Source organism: Oryzias latipes, chromosome 12, assembly GCF_053564925.1.
Source record: "Oryzias latipes strain Hd-rR chromosome 12, Olatipes_Hd-rR_3.1".
In the NCBI taxonomy this organism is placed as follows: Eukaryota; Metazoa; Chordata; class Actinopteri; order Beloniformes; family Adrianichthyidae; genus Oryzias; species Oryzias latipes.
Genome location: NC_136248.1, coordinates 31,991,465 through 32,007,521, shown reverse-complemented (window position 1 = coordinate 32,007,521; position 16,057 = coordinate 31,991,465). Strand labels below are relative to the sequence as shown.

The window sequence follows — 16,057 nt, the reverse complement described above, 5'->3', positions numbered from 1 at the left end:
CGACCAATTGGAAAGCCACTCACCCACCAAAGAAGGTGGTACTTCCGCCAAACTTCCGTATGATCAGAAGACACAACAATCATCGAGTGAAGGGTTTTACAAACCTTTTGGGACGTTTTACCGGCCGGTAAGTAGTTAATCTGTTGATTCCATTTGTTGTATTTTAAATGACATTTAAATGCGTGTGTTTTAGTGTGACTGTTAGTTTTTAAAGTGTCGCGTGAGTTTAAATGTGTGTGTTAGCGATGCTAAGCTAAGCTTGTTTACATGGATGTCTGCTGTAGATTTGAGGGCAGACAGGAGTCTGAGGGAGTTTCGCTGTCCATTACTTTAATAAGGTTTAACCAAACTAGATAAAAACTCAGTAAAAGACACGAATATGTGTAGAATGTTTGTTTTTTAATGTCCAACAGGAGAAGTTTCACATTTAGTTGTTGTTTCTGTGTTTAGTGGTCTGGATGTTCAGAAGCAGATCTTAGTGTTTCCCTCAGAGGAGGATTCTTTGGGAACACATTATTTTAAAATAAGAATGTCTTGATTCCTTTCCCAACTTCTTTTTTTTTCTCCTCTCAGACCCTCCAGGCAAAACAGCCAGAGTCAAGTTTAGACACGAGCAGAGAAATTCACAGGAAACGGAGGTACTTCTGTCTTTAAAACAGGGATTTTCTGTGACTCGTGTTCAGGGGAACGTCTGCTCCGTCAGCGAGTTCTGCTGTCCTTCATGACTCTTTTCTCTTCTGGTTACAGTTGGGACGTCCCTCAGGATGTTCTGTTAGGAGCGGTTTTCAGGTGACACAGCTTCAAAACCAAAACTAAAAGCATAAACCCGAGTTTCCCTGCTCTGATTCTGTCTTAGTGTTTTTAAACAGCTAGAGGATTTGTATTTGTTTAATGTGGCTCTGAATCAGAAAAGAATTAAATAGATCTTTAAAGGAGTTTGACTGAAAATATTTGTAAAAATAATAGTTTTTCTACAAACCGAATTATGTTGAGGATGGATTCCCATCTTCTCTCACTGTGGTTTGAGCATTTAGCTCCAAACGTAGAAATAAACATCGTGGCTGCATCAGAAACCTTCATCTGAGTCTGTTTCCAGGTCACGCCTGGGGTCGGATGGTTCCGGGTCTCTGACAGCAGACTGATCAGCATGGCGCCCCCTGTTGAGAACACAGAGAAGTAAGAAAACAGCCTTTGGTGTCTCCCGTCCGATCCAGATTTGGACCTGGTCGGATCCAGGTCTGGTCCAGTTTGATCGAGGTTTCAGTCCTGGCCTGATCCAGAGCTGGTTTCCTCTGACGGTCCTCCTGGTTCTGCTGGTGTGAAAAGAAACCAGGTTCTCTTGCAGATCAGGTGGAGACCGTGGTCCAAAGGCAGAGCGGTTGTCCGCTCAGATCAGGCTCCTGTTCTTGTGTGCTGAAGTGTCCTTGGGCGGGAGGACCTCCTTTGTCCGGACGCTGGTCATGGTGTGGCTGGGACGGCTGTGTTTTTTACATGGCAGCCTTCCTCTCTCTGTGCAGAAGCTGCTGGGTGTGTTTTGCCACGGAGCGGGACGACGTCACCGCCGAGTGGGTGAGCCCCTGCAGGTGTAAAGGATGCACCAAGTGGATCCACCAGACCTGTCTGCAGCGCTGGCTGGACGAGAAGCAGAGGAGCAACGCCGCAGGAGGCGTCAGCTGTCCGCAGTGCGGCACGCAGTACCACATCATCTTCCCCAAGATGGGTGAGGAAGAGCCGCTCCTAGTGCGGTTTGACCCGAGTCCGAGTCCGAGTCCCGTGAGCCTGAAAGCATCTTATGCAGCCATGACGGCACATTTTCTGAGCAAAGTCTTACTGAAAGTTTGGGGTATTTATTTATTTAGTTTATAATATGTTGTGTTTTATTATATCATAGTTATTTATTTTTCATTCATTTATTTAACTAAAAAGGCCGAAGGTCTTTTTTGGTAAATCATTTATTTATTTCAGGCTGGAATAAAAAACAAAACAATGAAGACTAAAGAATAAGACTTATTATTTTTCCATTGAACTATCCTTTTTATTCTTTAGTCTAATTTAATTGTATTTTAATGTATTTATTTTGTATTTAATTATCTAATTTTTTTTTACTGAAAAGACTGAGAGTATTGTTATTTTATTTATTTTCTTAATTTTTTTAAATTATTTAATTTCATTTATTTTAATTTCATTTATTGTTTTGTTTGTATTTTATTGTTTTATTTCAAAATTTTATTATATTAATTTTGTTTATTTTGGCTGAAAAGACTGAAAGTCTTTGATTGTTCCCTTCAGCAGAAAGACTCTGTTACTGTAATAGATTACTTTACTTTCTCCTGATGCCATCAGCAGCACTTTAATATCAGCTGTTCAGAAGAATCCTGATCTTCATTGAGAGGGAGACGATGACCTTTAACCTTTTAACCCCCCAGTCTAGAGATGTTCAGAATTTGATCTGCAGCAGAAAATCCAGATTAGAGTCCGATCTGGTTTGTAAACCCGGTTCTGTCCCTCTCTAGTGAAGCTGCTGGTTTGGTTTCAGTCAAAGTTAAAGAGGGGTTCATGTGGGGGGGGTCAGGTGCTCCTGCTCAGGTGTTTCCTCTTCTCTGCCCCTCAGGTCCGCTGGTCTTCTTCCTGCAGCAGGTGGACAGAGCTCTGTCCCGGATCAGCCCCTTCGCCGCCGTGGGCGTGCTCATCGGGACGGCGTACTGGTCCGCGGTGACATACGGCGCTGTGACGGTCATGCAGGTCGGTGGAGGTGGAGGAGAGCCTTGTGCTGTGGTGTCACTCGTCCCTTACCCCCCCTGCTGCCCCCCTCCCCCCCTCTACAGGTGGTGGGACATAAGAAGGGTCTGTATGTGATGGAGCGAGCCGAACCGCTGGTTCTGCTCATGGGGCTGCCCACGATCCCCGTGCTGCTGGTTCTGGGAAAGATGATCCGCTGGGAGGACGGCGTGGTGAGGCTGTGGCGGAGGTTCTGCCGCAGATCGGACCTCCATCCAGGTAGGAAACCGTTTGGATCCTGGTTCTGAAGAAGCTGAGGCCCGTAGAGTCTGACTGTCCAGGGTCTCCTCAGGCTGCGGAGTTCTCCCGCCTCGGGCCGACAGACCCGGTCCAGAAGATCACATGTCTGTGTCCAGAATTCTGTGCGGGGCGCTCATCTTCCCGTCTGTCGCCAGCCTGGTGGGGCGGCTGCTGTTCCGGCGCGTTTCCTCCAACCTGCAGAGAACCATTCTGGTGAGAACTCCTGTGGACCCGATCGGGACAAAGTTCAGCTCACGAAAACCCGAGACTGCAAGTCTGCTGAGCGCGCTCAGTGAGGACTTGCAGTCTGCTGAGCGCGCTCAGTGAGGACTTTGAGTCTGCTGAGCGCGCTCAGTGAGGACTTGCAGTCTGCTGAGCGCGCTCAGTGAGGACTTCGTGTTTTCTTTTTTTTTTTCCAGCTTCTTGCTAAAGTTTCCGTCCTTTGTTTTTATTTTTTTTACAGGGGGGCATCGCCTTCGTGCTCATCAAGGGGGGGTTGAAGGTGTATTACAAACAGCAGCAGTACGTGGGTCAGACCAGCAGACAAATCCTCAACTATCCAGACGGACGGGCGGGCGAGCCGGCCGCTCAGGGCGGGGCCCACACAGAGGACGGCGGGAACGAGTGACGCCAAACGAGTCCGGGGACCTGGGGGGAGTTTATTTTAGAGGCCTTCTTCTCCCCTGGATCCCCTAAGGCACCGTCCTTGCTGCCCCCCCCATCAGAGGTGCCTTCTGGGAGTTTTCTGTCTGAGCTTGATGCTGCGTCTTCTATGAACCTGAGAGGCGGGAAGAAGCAGCGCAGACAAAGATGGAGGCTGCGGCGCCGCTCTGAGCCAATCAGCGAAGGGCCCCCGTCCCATAGAGGTTTCTACGGAGGAAAACCTTCTAAAACAACGGAAAAAAAAAAAAAAAACTCTTTACATAAAAATGTGATTATTTTTATTCAAAGAAAACGACTTACTGTCTTTTCACTGAATTTTGGGGGATTATTCAGGAAATCTTGTGTAGAAACACGAGCAGATGTGTGTATTTTGATCAGTTTGCAAAGGTTTTCTATTCTTAGAAAAGGGCTTAAATGAGTAAATTAACTTTTTAAGGAACTAAGAAACGCCGTTATGTTGCTGCTCTGCTTCCTCCTGAACGTCACAGTTCAGTTCTTCTTCCTCCATCAGGAGGCGTCACTCAGACGATTTTTTTCTTTCATTGAACGAGTTTTGCGGATTGAAGTGTGTAATTTATTTGACATTAGGATAATTTTATGAAATGAGAAGCTCCTGGATGGAAGCTGAATTAAGGGGATGTTGCTGACAAAATAAAGACAGATATAATTCCTCATGTCATCTTTCTATAATCATTTTATATTCATAAATTAAAAATGTATTTAATTTTTAAATAGGGTATTTTTTGCATAAATATGCTTATAGATAAACATTTACATTTTAAAGGTTTTGAAACGAGTATTTGTTTTCATTCATTTTATTAATATATTATAAACAACTTATATTTTATAACGTAATTTTGAAAGCTGACCAACAACCGTCCATTTATATTATGAGTGGGTGTAGAGCCCGCCTTCTCTGCTTCCTCATTGGCTGAAGAGTTTCTGTTCGAGCCGCTGATTGGCTGGCGGTGAGACCTGCCGGAGAAGTCTGTGGAGAGGCAGGAAACGCGCTGTTGTGACCGGGAATCAGAGCAGGTTCGCGGCTGAACGCTCCACCGCGCGGCCGTCGGCATGAGGAGAGTCACGGTTTTCGTCAGCGGGACCTCCACCAACGGAAAGGTGAGACGACGAACAATTAAGGCGGGAAACGTGTCCGGTGAGGGCTGAAGGCGGAAGCGTCGGCCGGTCTCTTCCAGGTGGTGGCGCTGTTCGGGTCCATGGAGGACCTGCTGAGCGCGGCCAGCTCCAAGCTGGGGGTCCGGGCCTCCAGCGTCTACAACGGAAACGGGGGCCTCATCGACGACATGTCGCTCATCAGGTGAGCCAAACGCGTCGGCTCGTGCGGGGGGCGGGGCATGGATGCTGAGGTCAACCTGTGTGTTTCTGCAGAGATGATGACGTGCTCTTCATCTCAGAGGAGGACTCCTGTGAAGGTAAGCAGACCCTCTACCTGCTTCAGGTGTTTGTTTCTATACCTTTGGGACTTTTTCAAAACCCGCGAGACTTCAGACGAGCCTTTGATTTGAGCTAAGAAGCAACCATTTTCCTCATTTCTGGTATAAATTGGACTCCTAGAGTTCTTCTGCATCAGACTTTCCCTTTACTCTAATAGATTTATGCTGATGATCCAGTACTTTTACTTAGTTACTCTTTGGTTTGTTTGCATCATTTCCCTGTTTACGTCACAGGTGTACACAGTATTATTGGGTTTTACTGCTGCACTCACAAATACTGTATCAAACAGGAAGTTTCTTTTTTATGTAGTTAATAACTATTTTTGTTTTAGATCAGAAAAACATAAGGATTTAGAACCAAAGAGATGCTATTTATCACTTGAAACAATGGTTTTCTGACAACTTCCTGGTTAACTTCAGCAGTAAACAAAACATAAACCTCCCTGTTGTTTTGGATGATTTAGCAACAAATCTGGAAAATGTTCAGTTCAGTAAACTGAACAACAGTCTTTTTTTTTCATCCACGAAAAACACTTTTATTTTGAAAATATATTTCCTTCCAGTGACAGTGGCGCATTCGGTTTATTTACCGTAGTTTATATCTTAAAATCTGACATTATTCTGAATCTAGGTCAATAATTACATTTGTTTTTTACTGCAAACATCCATATTTATATCGTGAATCATATATACATACTGGAGTATTCGAATTTCACAAGTATCCGAGTATTTAGATACTTATTACAGCCCTAGTGTTGAATGGCTTCATTGTATTTAAGAAACATGTTTCCCGGTAACACTACAGTTATTTGACCATGTTTGGATTCTGCCTCTTATCCATCCGTCATCCATCCATCATCCATCAATCATCCCTCCATCATCCATACATCATCCATCCATCCATCAATCATCCCTCCATCCATACATCATCCATCCATCCATCAATCATCCCTCCATCCATACATCATCCATCAATCATCCCTCCATCCATACATCATCCATCCATCATCCATACATCATCCATCAATCATCCATCCATCATCCATCAATCATCCCTCCATCATCCATCCATCATCCATACATCATCCATCAATCATCCCTCCATCCATACATCCATCATCCATACATCATCCATCAATCATCCATCCATCATCCATCAATCATCCATCCATCATCCATCCATCATCCATACATCATCCATCAATCATCCCTCCATCATCCATCCATCATCCATACATCATCCATCAATCATCCATCAATCATCCCTCCATCATCCATCCATCATCCATACATCATCCATCAATCATCCCTCCATCATCCATCCATCATCCATACATCTATCCATCCATCATCCATACATCATCCATCAATCATCCATCCATCCATAACCAAATTCTGATTTAAACTGAATGATTACATTTGAAATTTTTTTTACAAAAATGCAATATTTGATCCATGAAAACTAAAATATTAAACATTTATTTAAAAACACTTAATCATTGATTCTAGTCCTGTGAATCAGAGACAAACAGCTGGGATTTTTGATGAACTCCAGCTGTGTTTGCAGTCTTATTGTGAAAGGGTTCTTATTTTGTACTGAGTCTTATTGTGAAAGGGTGTCTCTGATGACATCATCTGCTGGTTCTGTGCAGACCCTCGGAGTCAGACCCACACCGACTGGCTGACGCTGAACGTGGGGGGCCGCCTCTTCACCACCACCCGGTAAGCGCCTGCAGGGGGTGTGTGTGTGTGTGTGTGGGGGGGGGGGTCTCCTCATGTCTGGTTCTCATCCCCCCTCCTCCTCTCTGCGTTTGCTCAGGAGCACGCTGGTCAGTAAGGAACCGGAGAGCATGCTGGCGCACATGTTCGGAGGGAAAGGTGACGTCCGTGTGAGCCGCCGCACGTCGGCGTGGAGCGCAAACGTGACGGTTTTGGTTTTTCCTTCAGACGTTTGGGCGAACAAGCGGGACTCTCACGGGGCGTACCTGATCGACCGCAGTCCCGAGTACTTTGAGCCCATCCTGAATTACCTGAGGCACGGACAGCTGATCATCAACGAGGGCATCAACCCTCTGGGTAAAGCCGATGGTGGGGGGGGGGGGGGGGGGGGGGGGGGGGCTCAGTCCCATGCCGACTTTCTCACCCCCTCTGTCCTCTGCAGGCGTGCTGGAAGAAGCTCGCTTCTTCGGCATCGAGCAGCTGGCTGAGCAGCTGGAGACCCTCATAAAGGTCAGACGCTGCCCTCCTTGCTCAGGTGTGCCCGGCTGTTTGACCTCACCGCCTTTCTTTCCCATCCAGTCCTGCCGCCCCCCCGACGACCACTCCCCCCTGACCCGAAAGGAGTTTATCCGCTTCCTGTTGGCAACGACCACCAAGTCGGAGCTGCGCTGTCAGGTACTAGACGGAGGTCCAAGACGGAGACGCGATGCCTCGTCCGTCCAGCAGGGGGAGCTCTGCTCCAACTCATCCTGCCGTCACTCAACCGGCTTTGTGTTCCAGGGGCTGAACTTCAGCGGAGCAGATCTGTCCCGTCTGGATCTACGCTACATCAACTTCAAGATGGCTAACCTGAGTGGAGCCAACCTGTCCCACGCCAACCTGAGCGGCGCCAACCTGGAGCGGGCCGACCTGTCCGCGGCCTGCCTGGACGTGAGATCCCAGTTCTCCTCCTGGTTTTCCCAGCTGTCTGAGTGTGGCGGACTCTGACTCTGCGTGTCTGCGTGTATGTTTGTCTGCGTGTGCGTGTCTGCATGTGCGTGTCTGCGTGTGCGTGCACGTTGCAGTCAGCCAACCTGCAGGGCGTGAAGATGCTGTGCAGCAACGCAGAGGGCGCGTCGCTGCGAGGCTGCAACTTTGAGGATCCTGCAGGAGTCAAAGCCAACCTGGAAGGTGGAGCCGCTTCTCAGCTGGTTTCATGGAGAAGCTGCTGAGGTTCTTTTCTCACGTGCGCGTGTGTGCATGTGTGTGTGCGCGTGATCAGGGGCCAACCTGAAGGGCGTGGACATGGAGGGCAGTCAGATGACGGGAATCAACCTGCGGGTCGCCACGCTGAAAAACGCCAAACTGAAGAACTGCAACCTGAGAGGAGCCACGCTGGCCGGGACCGACCTGGAGGTAAACGTCTACGTGCACACGTGCACGCACACGTGCACATTGTTGGTGGGTCTGTATCGTTGCCGTTGTTACAGTTCAGGTCAATTGTAAATAAAAGCTGCAGCTCATTTGGATGTGTGGAGAAACACCTGCTGAATACACCTGTGGGATAAACACACACACACACACACAAAACCTTCCACACAAGCAAACAGACACACACACGCACAGGAAGAGAGTGAAACAGGAACTTTTTGCGTCTAGTCGTAAGGATTGTGTTAAGGTCAAACCCCCACAGGCCCAGAGGCTGATGGGAAAAAAGCGTTCCCTGTGAATTTGGGGTTCTGTAGAAAACGGCCGTTTTATTTCTCCCTGCAGAACTGCGACCTGTCCGGCTGCGACCTTCAAGAAGCCAACCTGAGAGGCTCCAACGTGAAGGGCGCCATCTTCGAGGAGATGCTGACGCCGCTGCACATGTCACAGAGCGTGCGATGAAACGTAGGACGTTTGAGGTCAACGCCCAACCGTGATGCACGGCTTCGATTCCTCGACGTGAAGCTCGTATTTTTCTGAAACGGAACCGTTTTGGATTGTTGTTTTATTTTGAAATGCTGTCGTACTTATGCTTTTATTTTGAATGTCAGAAACACTATTAGGTGTTTTATCCTTGTCTGCTGAGTCACTGGTTGCCATAGTGATTCTGGCCTTTTCCTGCATGAAGTTTATTTTGAAATAAAACGTTTTCAGAGATCACGTCTGCATGAATCATTACTGCAGAGCAGAAACCAGAAGTCCTCGTTTCCCCTCGGAACGCCGGGAAGCTTCTGCGTCTTCCAGATGGGGACGAAAGTCCGACGGCGAGCGTTTGTGGAGGGCGCCGCCGCGTTTCCCTCCCCGATGAACGCACGTCCGACACCAGCCGGGTGTTACAGGACAGAAGGATGAAGACGATTCAGCTCCCAGCTGAAGGATCTGATGAAGATCTGGACCTTCGTCTGCATGATGATGATGATGGTCCAGACTGGTAGGGGTTTAATTTAATAAAAATAAACAATGGCATAGATGTTTGCATGGATTTCAAAATAAAAGTGTTTCCTTGTAAACTCGTCAGCTGAGCTTTAGACACGTCTGCACTGAACCAATCAGAATGAAAGGTTGAAGTATCATAAATCTGTCATTGGTCGCTCTTTTCGGCACGTTTCCACATGAATTCTAATGTTTTGATTCCAGTTAAGTCTCTGTTTCTGTGGTTTGACGTCCACATTTCCTGCTGCTTCATCAGCCGATCCGGTTCCCATCCGTGCTGCGTTCACGGTCATCCCTTCAGCCTCAGTCCAAACCAGCGTGGCCCCATAGGGGGCAGGAAAGGGCAGCTTCACAGGAACATGATGAGCTTCTCCCGCCGCGGCGTTGCTCTGCGGCGCCCTGTTTACGCTGGGAAATGAGGCTGTGGGCGGAGGACCCTGATTGGTGGTTTGTGGTCAGGAGGTAACGTTTTCATACATCAGTCATAGTCGTGGAGCAAAACAGTCAGAGCTGCAGAAATGTCTTTTTAGACTCATACGTTTGTTCTGTCCATCGTTTTCTGTTCATTCTATTTTATTTCTATAGTTTAATATTTACAACCACAGTCGTCTCAATGAGCTTCAAACCGCTAATTGTGTAATAAACATGAATCATAAAGAACATAAATATTACAACTAAACTAACATCTCTGCCCTCAGACCCTCCTTCTCTGTAAGGAAAAACTCTTTAAAAAACTGATTCTGGAAAAAAGCAGAAACCTCAGGGGGGGTCCACATGAAGGAGGGGTCCTCCCCCAGGACGGACAGATGTACCAGAACTCCTAGAGAGAATTAGCTTATCTAACACTACAACTACATGTTTGAATAGTCCAGCAGACGAGTGTCATCCAGACGGAGTTGGGGGACGGCTGGGGGGCGCCAGACGAGCCGGGGGGGGGGGGTCCACGGTCAGGTACAGAATGGGCCAACTGGAATCTGGAATTCATTCATTTCTTTGTTCCTTCCTTTGGTCCATTTGTTCCTTTCGTACTCCTTCCGTCCCTTCGTTCGTTCGTTTGTTGGTTAATTGAAACCCCGGTTGGACGTCGGCGTTCCTCGGTTCCTCTGCAGGTCAGGACCTGACAGGCGGGGTGCCAGTTTCTTTGGGGTGGGGCCGACTCATAGGTTTTCTTTTACAGATGAAACTGACTGAGGAAATATTTGTTGATTAAACTCAAAGGTTCCCAGTCTGAAACCCTGAGGAACACCGTGGCTAACGCTGGGATGGTGGTATGAGAGTCGTAGCGTTCTTCAGGCGGTGCTTACCTGGTCTTTAGCCGGTGACAGAACCCTGGTGTTTGCGTGTGAAGGAACGTCTTTCTGCTCCATACAGTGGAACCCGGTGTTGGTTGAGTGGCGGTCCGGTGCCAAACACGGCCCGGCTGCGGTTCTGCTGGCTGAGGCAGCGGCGGGCGGATGCTGAGAGGAGGCGTGCAGCTGTTTGCCCACATGCAGGTCGGAGGTGATCCTGCTGACGGGTCGGGTCCCTCAGAACACTGGAGCAGTGTGTTTTAGTGGGGGGAGGGGGGTTCTGTCATCGGAACCACAACCCAAGGAAACGTCCAACAACAACTTCCTCCTGCTGGACGTCCGTCCTGAATCCACAGACAGAATCTCACACCAAGGTTCCTCTGGAGAGTTTCCTGAAGACCGAGCTTTTGCTGCAGAAACGGTTCTGGTTCTGGTTGGGTTTAGGTGTTTTAGTTCTCTCCACCTCATGTTCTCAGTTATTTGGAAGATGACTTTCTGCAGTAGAAGATGGTCTCTGATCAGCTCTGCTCTCCGTCTTTCTTTGGGCTTTAAAAGTTGTTTTCAGTCTTTTTTTGTGTCTTTACTCCACTTTAAGTTCATTTTTTCATTCTTCTGTTTGTGTTGATTCCTAATGTTGTCAAAGCTGCACTTCTTTTTTGTTGTGTAGTCTTTGCAACACTTTAGTGTGTCTGTTGTCATCATAACCATTTTGCCGTCTGTCTTGTTTCTCTTGTAAACTGTTGCTGTTCTTTTTTTCCAGATGTTCTGTGGTGTTTTTTTCTTCTTCCTGCAAATGAGTCTTATTTTGAAACTTCACTTCAATGTCTTTTAGTTCAGTGGAGTTTTATTTTGAAAGTCTCTGGTTATTTTTCATCTTTTGAAAGTCTTAGAGTTGTTTTTCCTTAAGTATTAATGTTAATAACAGATGGAGCTTTGTTTGTGTCTTTCTGCTCTATGTGTATGTGTGTGTGGCTGTGTGTGTGTGTATATGTGTGTGTGCGTGTGTGCATGTGTGTGTGTGGGATGTGGCTTTGTGAACTCAGAGAGGGAACATTTTCGTCAGGCCAAATAAAGCTGCCCGTGTAAACTCCACATTCCTGTGTTTGCGGTGCGTCTGTCTCCGTTTTATGGAGGGAGGGGCCGCGTGTGCTTTCTGTTCCCGACAGAAATCCGACATGAAGCTCTGCACACTTTCTGCTCGCCGCAGCAGAGGCGCCATCAAAGACCCAAACCGACACCCGAGACCCCAGGTCATCCAGAACCCCCCCCCCCCCCCCCCCCAAAGTACTGTCAGAACATCAAAACCGACCAAAGTGGTCCCACAGTCCAGGACCCAGATGTCTGAAGGCCTGGCGACTGAAAGGATTTCTCAGGTTCTTTGTTCCAGCAGGAACACTGATGGAACCTTTTGCAGGTGTTTTATTCTGAAAATCCATGGCGTGTTCCTGTTATTGGTGACCCTAAGTTACTGGAAGGGGCTCATGGCTCAGGAGAAACGTCTGCAGACTAACCGCCATCCTTCATCTCCTCCATGTTTTCCACTCGGATGTTTGGGGCAGCTGGACCTCTAATGACCTCACAGTTCTGGTCTGGTCTGGACCGTCTGGTGCTGCTCACCGAGTACAGGCTGGTCAGAAGGTCCTGTTTGACCTGTGGGGTCATTTCACCTTTACTTTGAAGGAGCAGCTTCCTGTTTCTGCCCGGCAGCCAAAACCAGGCCAGAAAGTAAATCTACGGAGGTTTTGTGTTTGAAATGAAAGTAATTCCAGCCGACAGAAGACAGACGTCACGTGTCTCCATGCCGGGACGCGTCCCACACGTGAGGCGTCTGCATAATGCCCGTCTAATGGCTGGTTGGGGCAGATCTGAACTGCCCCTGACAGTCTGCAGCCACTGCAGATGTACCTTAAAGGGGCAGAAGGTCGTCTTTGACTGACAGACATCAGATTCCTCAAAGGTTCCAGCAGGTTCCTCCTAAAAACCTCTTCCTGCCTGCCTGCCTTTTGGCCTCAGGGGTTAAAGGAGGTCCGTTCTGGTGTCCAGGAATGTGCTTTTCATTTTTTTACGCTGTCCTTGACGCCTCTGGCTCTGCTCCGGTCTGTCCAGATTCTGGGGTTTGGCTGAGGTTCCAGGTCTGGGCGGGTCCAGAAACTGGTCAGACCCTGAGCGCCGCTCTCAGTCTGCAGATCCACACACACGTGTTGCATTCACACCTCCCGGAGTGATTCATGCAGATCCTGGACCCCTCCCCGACCCGGGTCCTGGCAACCCGGATCAGAGCCTCCCAAAACCAGGACCACAGGAACCAGAATCCTCCGCTGTCTCTGAGAGCGGAAACTGCAGCTGAAGGGTTTTTCCTCCAAAGAAGTGATGAAGAAAGCAGAGGTCTGCCTCAGAGCGCGCCCTGAAATGACCTCCAGGTCTGCAGGCCTCAGGGGAGGGACGGCGGCCGAACCGCGGGGAGCGGGGATGAAGATTTCATGGCTTCATCCTCGTCACCGCCTTGAGGGTCAGACGGGGGCGAGAACCACTCCCTCTGAAGATGCTGGAGTTTGATTCAGGAGAAGAAAACGAAGCTCGGGTGCATCATGGCCGCCGCCGCCGCCGCCAGGTGCAGAACTCACCTGAGGAAAGTGAAGATGTGGAGAAAAAACAGAAACCATCCAGAGAAGAATTTCTACAAAGTGTTAACTGAAGGTTAAATCTTCCAGTTTTCCAATTCGTTTTAAAGTAAAACATAAAAAGGTGAATAGAAACAGACGATGACTCAGCAATTCTTCAGATTTTGATTGTAACATTATTGACAGAAAGAGAACAAAAAAAAAACATTGAAAGAATTTTTTAAAAACATAAACAAAAAAATTACATTTTTTAAATGAAGCCTTTTGGAGGACCCCCCCCCCCCCCCCTGTGCTTGCACATGGACAGGTTGACGGAAGTGAAGCCACGCCCTCTGCTGTTCCTCGCCGCTCCTGCAGACGCTCAGGTTCACCTCAGACCTCCAGCTGCTCCTCTCAGGTCTTTCCTCTGGTCTTTTCTTTTTCCATAAAGGTTTTTTTTAACTTTTAGAGTCGATCATCTGAAGGATCTTTGGAGGATCAGCTCTGAAGGTGGAACCCGTTCTCATCCAGAACCTCAGACGAGCTGCAGGACCGGGTCAGTTCTGGGTTGATGGTTTGACCTGCTGTGAAAGGTTCTGTACCTCAGAGATGCCCATCTGTGTCAGGAGCCCAGGAAAGAGCTGAAGACCTTCAGGTGGCACCGGAGGAAATAAAGTTTCAAAATAAAGGGAAGCAAAAAGAAAGAAAGAAAGCAGCAGAGAAACAAACCTGAGGAGAGGAGACTGGACCATGAAAGAACAGAAACGTTCCAGAAAGTGTTCACACTGAGCGGAATCGCACCACAGTTCATCTGCAGAGACACTCAGACTTCTCCTGTTTGGTCCGAGCCACAGTTCAGGTGAGCTGCACAACACCTGCAGAACCAAGAGGACCACCAGAGGGAACAAGACCAGAACCAGACCTGGATAGGACCAGGACCTAACTTAATCTGAGCAGGGCCAGATCTGGATCAGACTTGGATCAGAGGAGTACTAGATCTGGATCAGATCAGAACCAGCTCTAGATCAGACTTGGATTGGATCAGGACCAGATCTGGATGAGGTTAGGACCAGGTCTGCCATAGGGGATGCTCTCCTATCCAGAACTTTTCATGGATGTAAATCACAGAATGTTTTCTAGACTGACATCAAACTTAAATGTTAAATAAACTGAACTAAACAGACTTTAAAGATGAACTGAAACGCGATTGCTGGATCACATGATCTTGGACAGCAGGACTGCTGGACCTTCGCTGTGATGTTGGAACACAAAGATGTCTTTGCTCCTCCACCAGAAGACAGAAAGGAGGCGCTGGACGGAGTGAATTTCTGCCGGCAGACGTCTCGCTCTGGTTTGTGTCGTGGGATGAAGGCCACAGTATTTTCTTTGTGCTGAGCCCAACACCAACCACCACCCAGGAGGACACAGCGGCGGGCATTGTTCCCGCCTGACGCGCTCAAACACACAGATCTGCTGATGAATCCACAATGGGATCCATCTGCGGCACGTTTCCCTGCGAGCGAGGAGGAAAAAGCTGTTTACCCACACGCGGAGGCTCCGCCTCCTGATGGGTACAAGGAGCAAAGGCCCTCAGAACGGGTCGTAAAACATTAACTTGATTTCCGCCGTCGTGTCAAATGATGCAGAACAGGAAATGTGTGAACGCACGAGGAAGAAGTGATTCTGGAGACGATCCATCCAAGACTTTGTTCTGTTTCTGGTTTCTGCTTCAAGATGGAAACTTATAGTTAGAAACAAAAACTCGTTAATGAACCCAGTTAGTCTGAAACTCCTGTTGATGGAGATCCAAGTCATTTATGGGGAAAACCTTTAGTGAGCCTGGAATTCTTTCCAAATGAAGACCAAGTCTGTTTCTGTGCTGCTGGAAGAGTTTTACCACACAGACGGACGTCAATCCACCTGTTTTTGCTTCATTCCTCAGTGGTTGGATCAGCCAATGGGAACAGTCGAGTCTGCTAAAATGCTTTCTGCTTTGTGGGATCAAACCACATAAAGACCTCCAGCCGACTGCAGACCGGACACGAGGCGCTCGCCAGCATACTCCAATAAAAGACCCTCCTCCCTTCCAACGAGTCGTCCCTAAGAACCAATTCAGAACCCATTGGACCTAAAGGCCACGCCCCCATGTCAAGTACCGATACATGAACTACATTTATTAAAACATCTTCACTATGACAAATAATAAACATTTCAGAACACGATGTAACCATAAGAACAAAAGGTTTTGGAAGCAGAAACTCCAAAAACATTGAATCTAAAGACCCTAAAGTCATCTTTTGTTCGGTTTTAAAAGCGTTCTCTTTTAATGTGGTCTTTTAATCACGATGATGTCATTTTCAGCCAAAGTGTCAAAACCCTGTTTGGTTTTCTAGGACATAGTCTCTGCAGAGCGCCAGGAGTTCATCAGAAATTCACCTCTGAGTTGTGGGCGGGACTGTCGGCGTGGAACAACCCACTTTATGTATACGCTCTCCCTCTAGCTTACAGCCCCTGGTCTGCTCCTGATTCACGTCAACTTGAGCAAAGAAATACTCAGAAATGCAGTTTCAGCTTAATTTTCTTTCAAAATGTCCCCCATCACCACAACAATGCCACAAGAACATATTAAAAACTCCAAAAACACCAGTTTCATCAGAGGTGGTCTTTAAAATGAACCATTTGTAACTAATTAACTTTAGACGGAAACCCCCAGCACACCCACCTGTGAGCATCCATCCTTTTCTTGGGTGTCGGCTCGACAGTGGTACGTTCCATTTTCATGACTTCTCTTGAGGCGGCCTACGAGCTCAAGGGAACCAAAAGACACACCTGTGCTCGTCTGGTTAATGAATCCTGTTGACCACATTCATTTTCTGTGCAATATTTGTCACTTTAGCCAATGCAAAGATGAAAA

The 16,057-nt window shown here is 47.8% G+C and overlaps 2 protein-coding genes across 2 annotated transcripts; both read left to right on the top strand.

Annotated features, from left to right (window-relative positions):
- Positions 1–4,355, top strand: marchf5l (membrane-associated ring finger (C3HC4) 5, like). The gene is made up of 9 exons (XM_004074443.5): positions 1–127; positions 574–638; positions 748–789; positions 1,097–1,176; positions 1,518–1,720; positions 2,612–2,742; positions 2,826–2,997; positions 3,071–3,231; positions 3,482–4,355. Exons 4-9 carry the CDS (start codon positions 1,148–1,150, stop codon positions 3,644–3,646), a joined length of 861 nt encoding a protein of 286 aa, XP_004074491.1. The 5' UTR covers positions 1–127; positions 574–638; positions 748–789; positions 1,097–1,147; the 3' UTR covers positions 3,647–4,355.
- A 287-nt stretch (positions 4,356–4,642) lies between these two features.
- kctd9b (potassium channel tetramerization domain containing 9b) lies at positions 4,643–8,981 on the top strand. Its single transcript, XM_023960427.2, has 12 exons — positions 4,643–4,800; positions 4,878–4,999; positions 5,071–5,114; positions 6,788–6,857; positions 6,955–7,013; positions 7,083–7,211; positions 7,297–7,364; positions 7,434–7,529; positions 7,635–7,784; positions 7,919–8,024; positions 8,116–8,249; positions 8,607–8,981. Exons 1-12 carry the CDS (start codon positions 4,753–4,755, stop codon positions 8,721–8,723), a joined length of 1,143 nt encoding a protein of 380 aa, XP_023816195.1. The 5' UTR covers positions 4,643–4,752; the 3' UTR covers positions 8,724–8,981.
- The last annotated feature ends 7,076 nt before the right edge of the window (positions 8,982–16,057 follow it).

Excerpts from the sequence above, each read along its gene's own strand:
- marchf5l (XM_004074443.5), top strand. The coding sequence starts at position 1,148 with ATGGCGCCCCCTGTTGAGAACACAGAGAA. Across the intron at positions 1,177-1,517 it reads CCTGTTGAGAACACAGAGAA|AAGCTGCTGGGTGTGTTTTG; the intron begins GTAAGAAAACAG and ends CTCTCTGTGCAG. Across the intron at positions 1,721-2,611 it reads CATCATCTTCCCCAAGATGG|GTCCGCTGGTCTTCTTCCTG; the intron begins GTGAGGAAGAGC and ends TCTGCCCCTCAG.
- kctd9b (XM_023960427.2), top strand. The coding sequence starts at position 4,753 with ATGAGGAGAGTCACGGTTTTCGTCAGCGGGACCTCCACCAACGGAAAG. Across the intron at positions 5,000-5,070 it reads GACGACATGTCGCTCATCAG|AGATGATGACGTGCTCTTCA; the intron begins GTGAGCCAAACG and ends GTGTTTCTGCAG. Across the intron at positions 8,250-8,606 it reads TGGCCGGGACCGACCTGGAG|AACTGCGACCTGTCCGGCTG; the intron begins GTAAACGTCTAC and ends TTCTCCCTGCAG.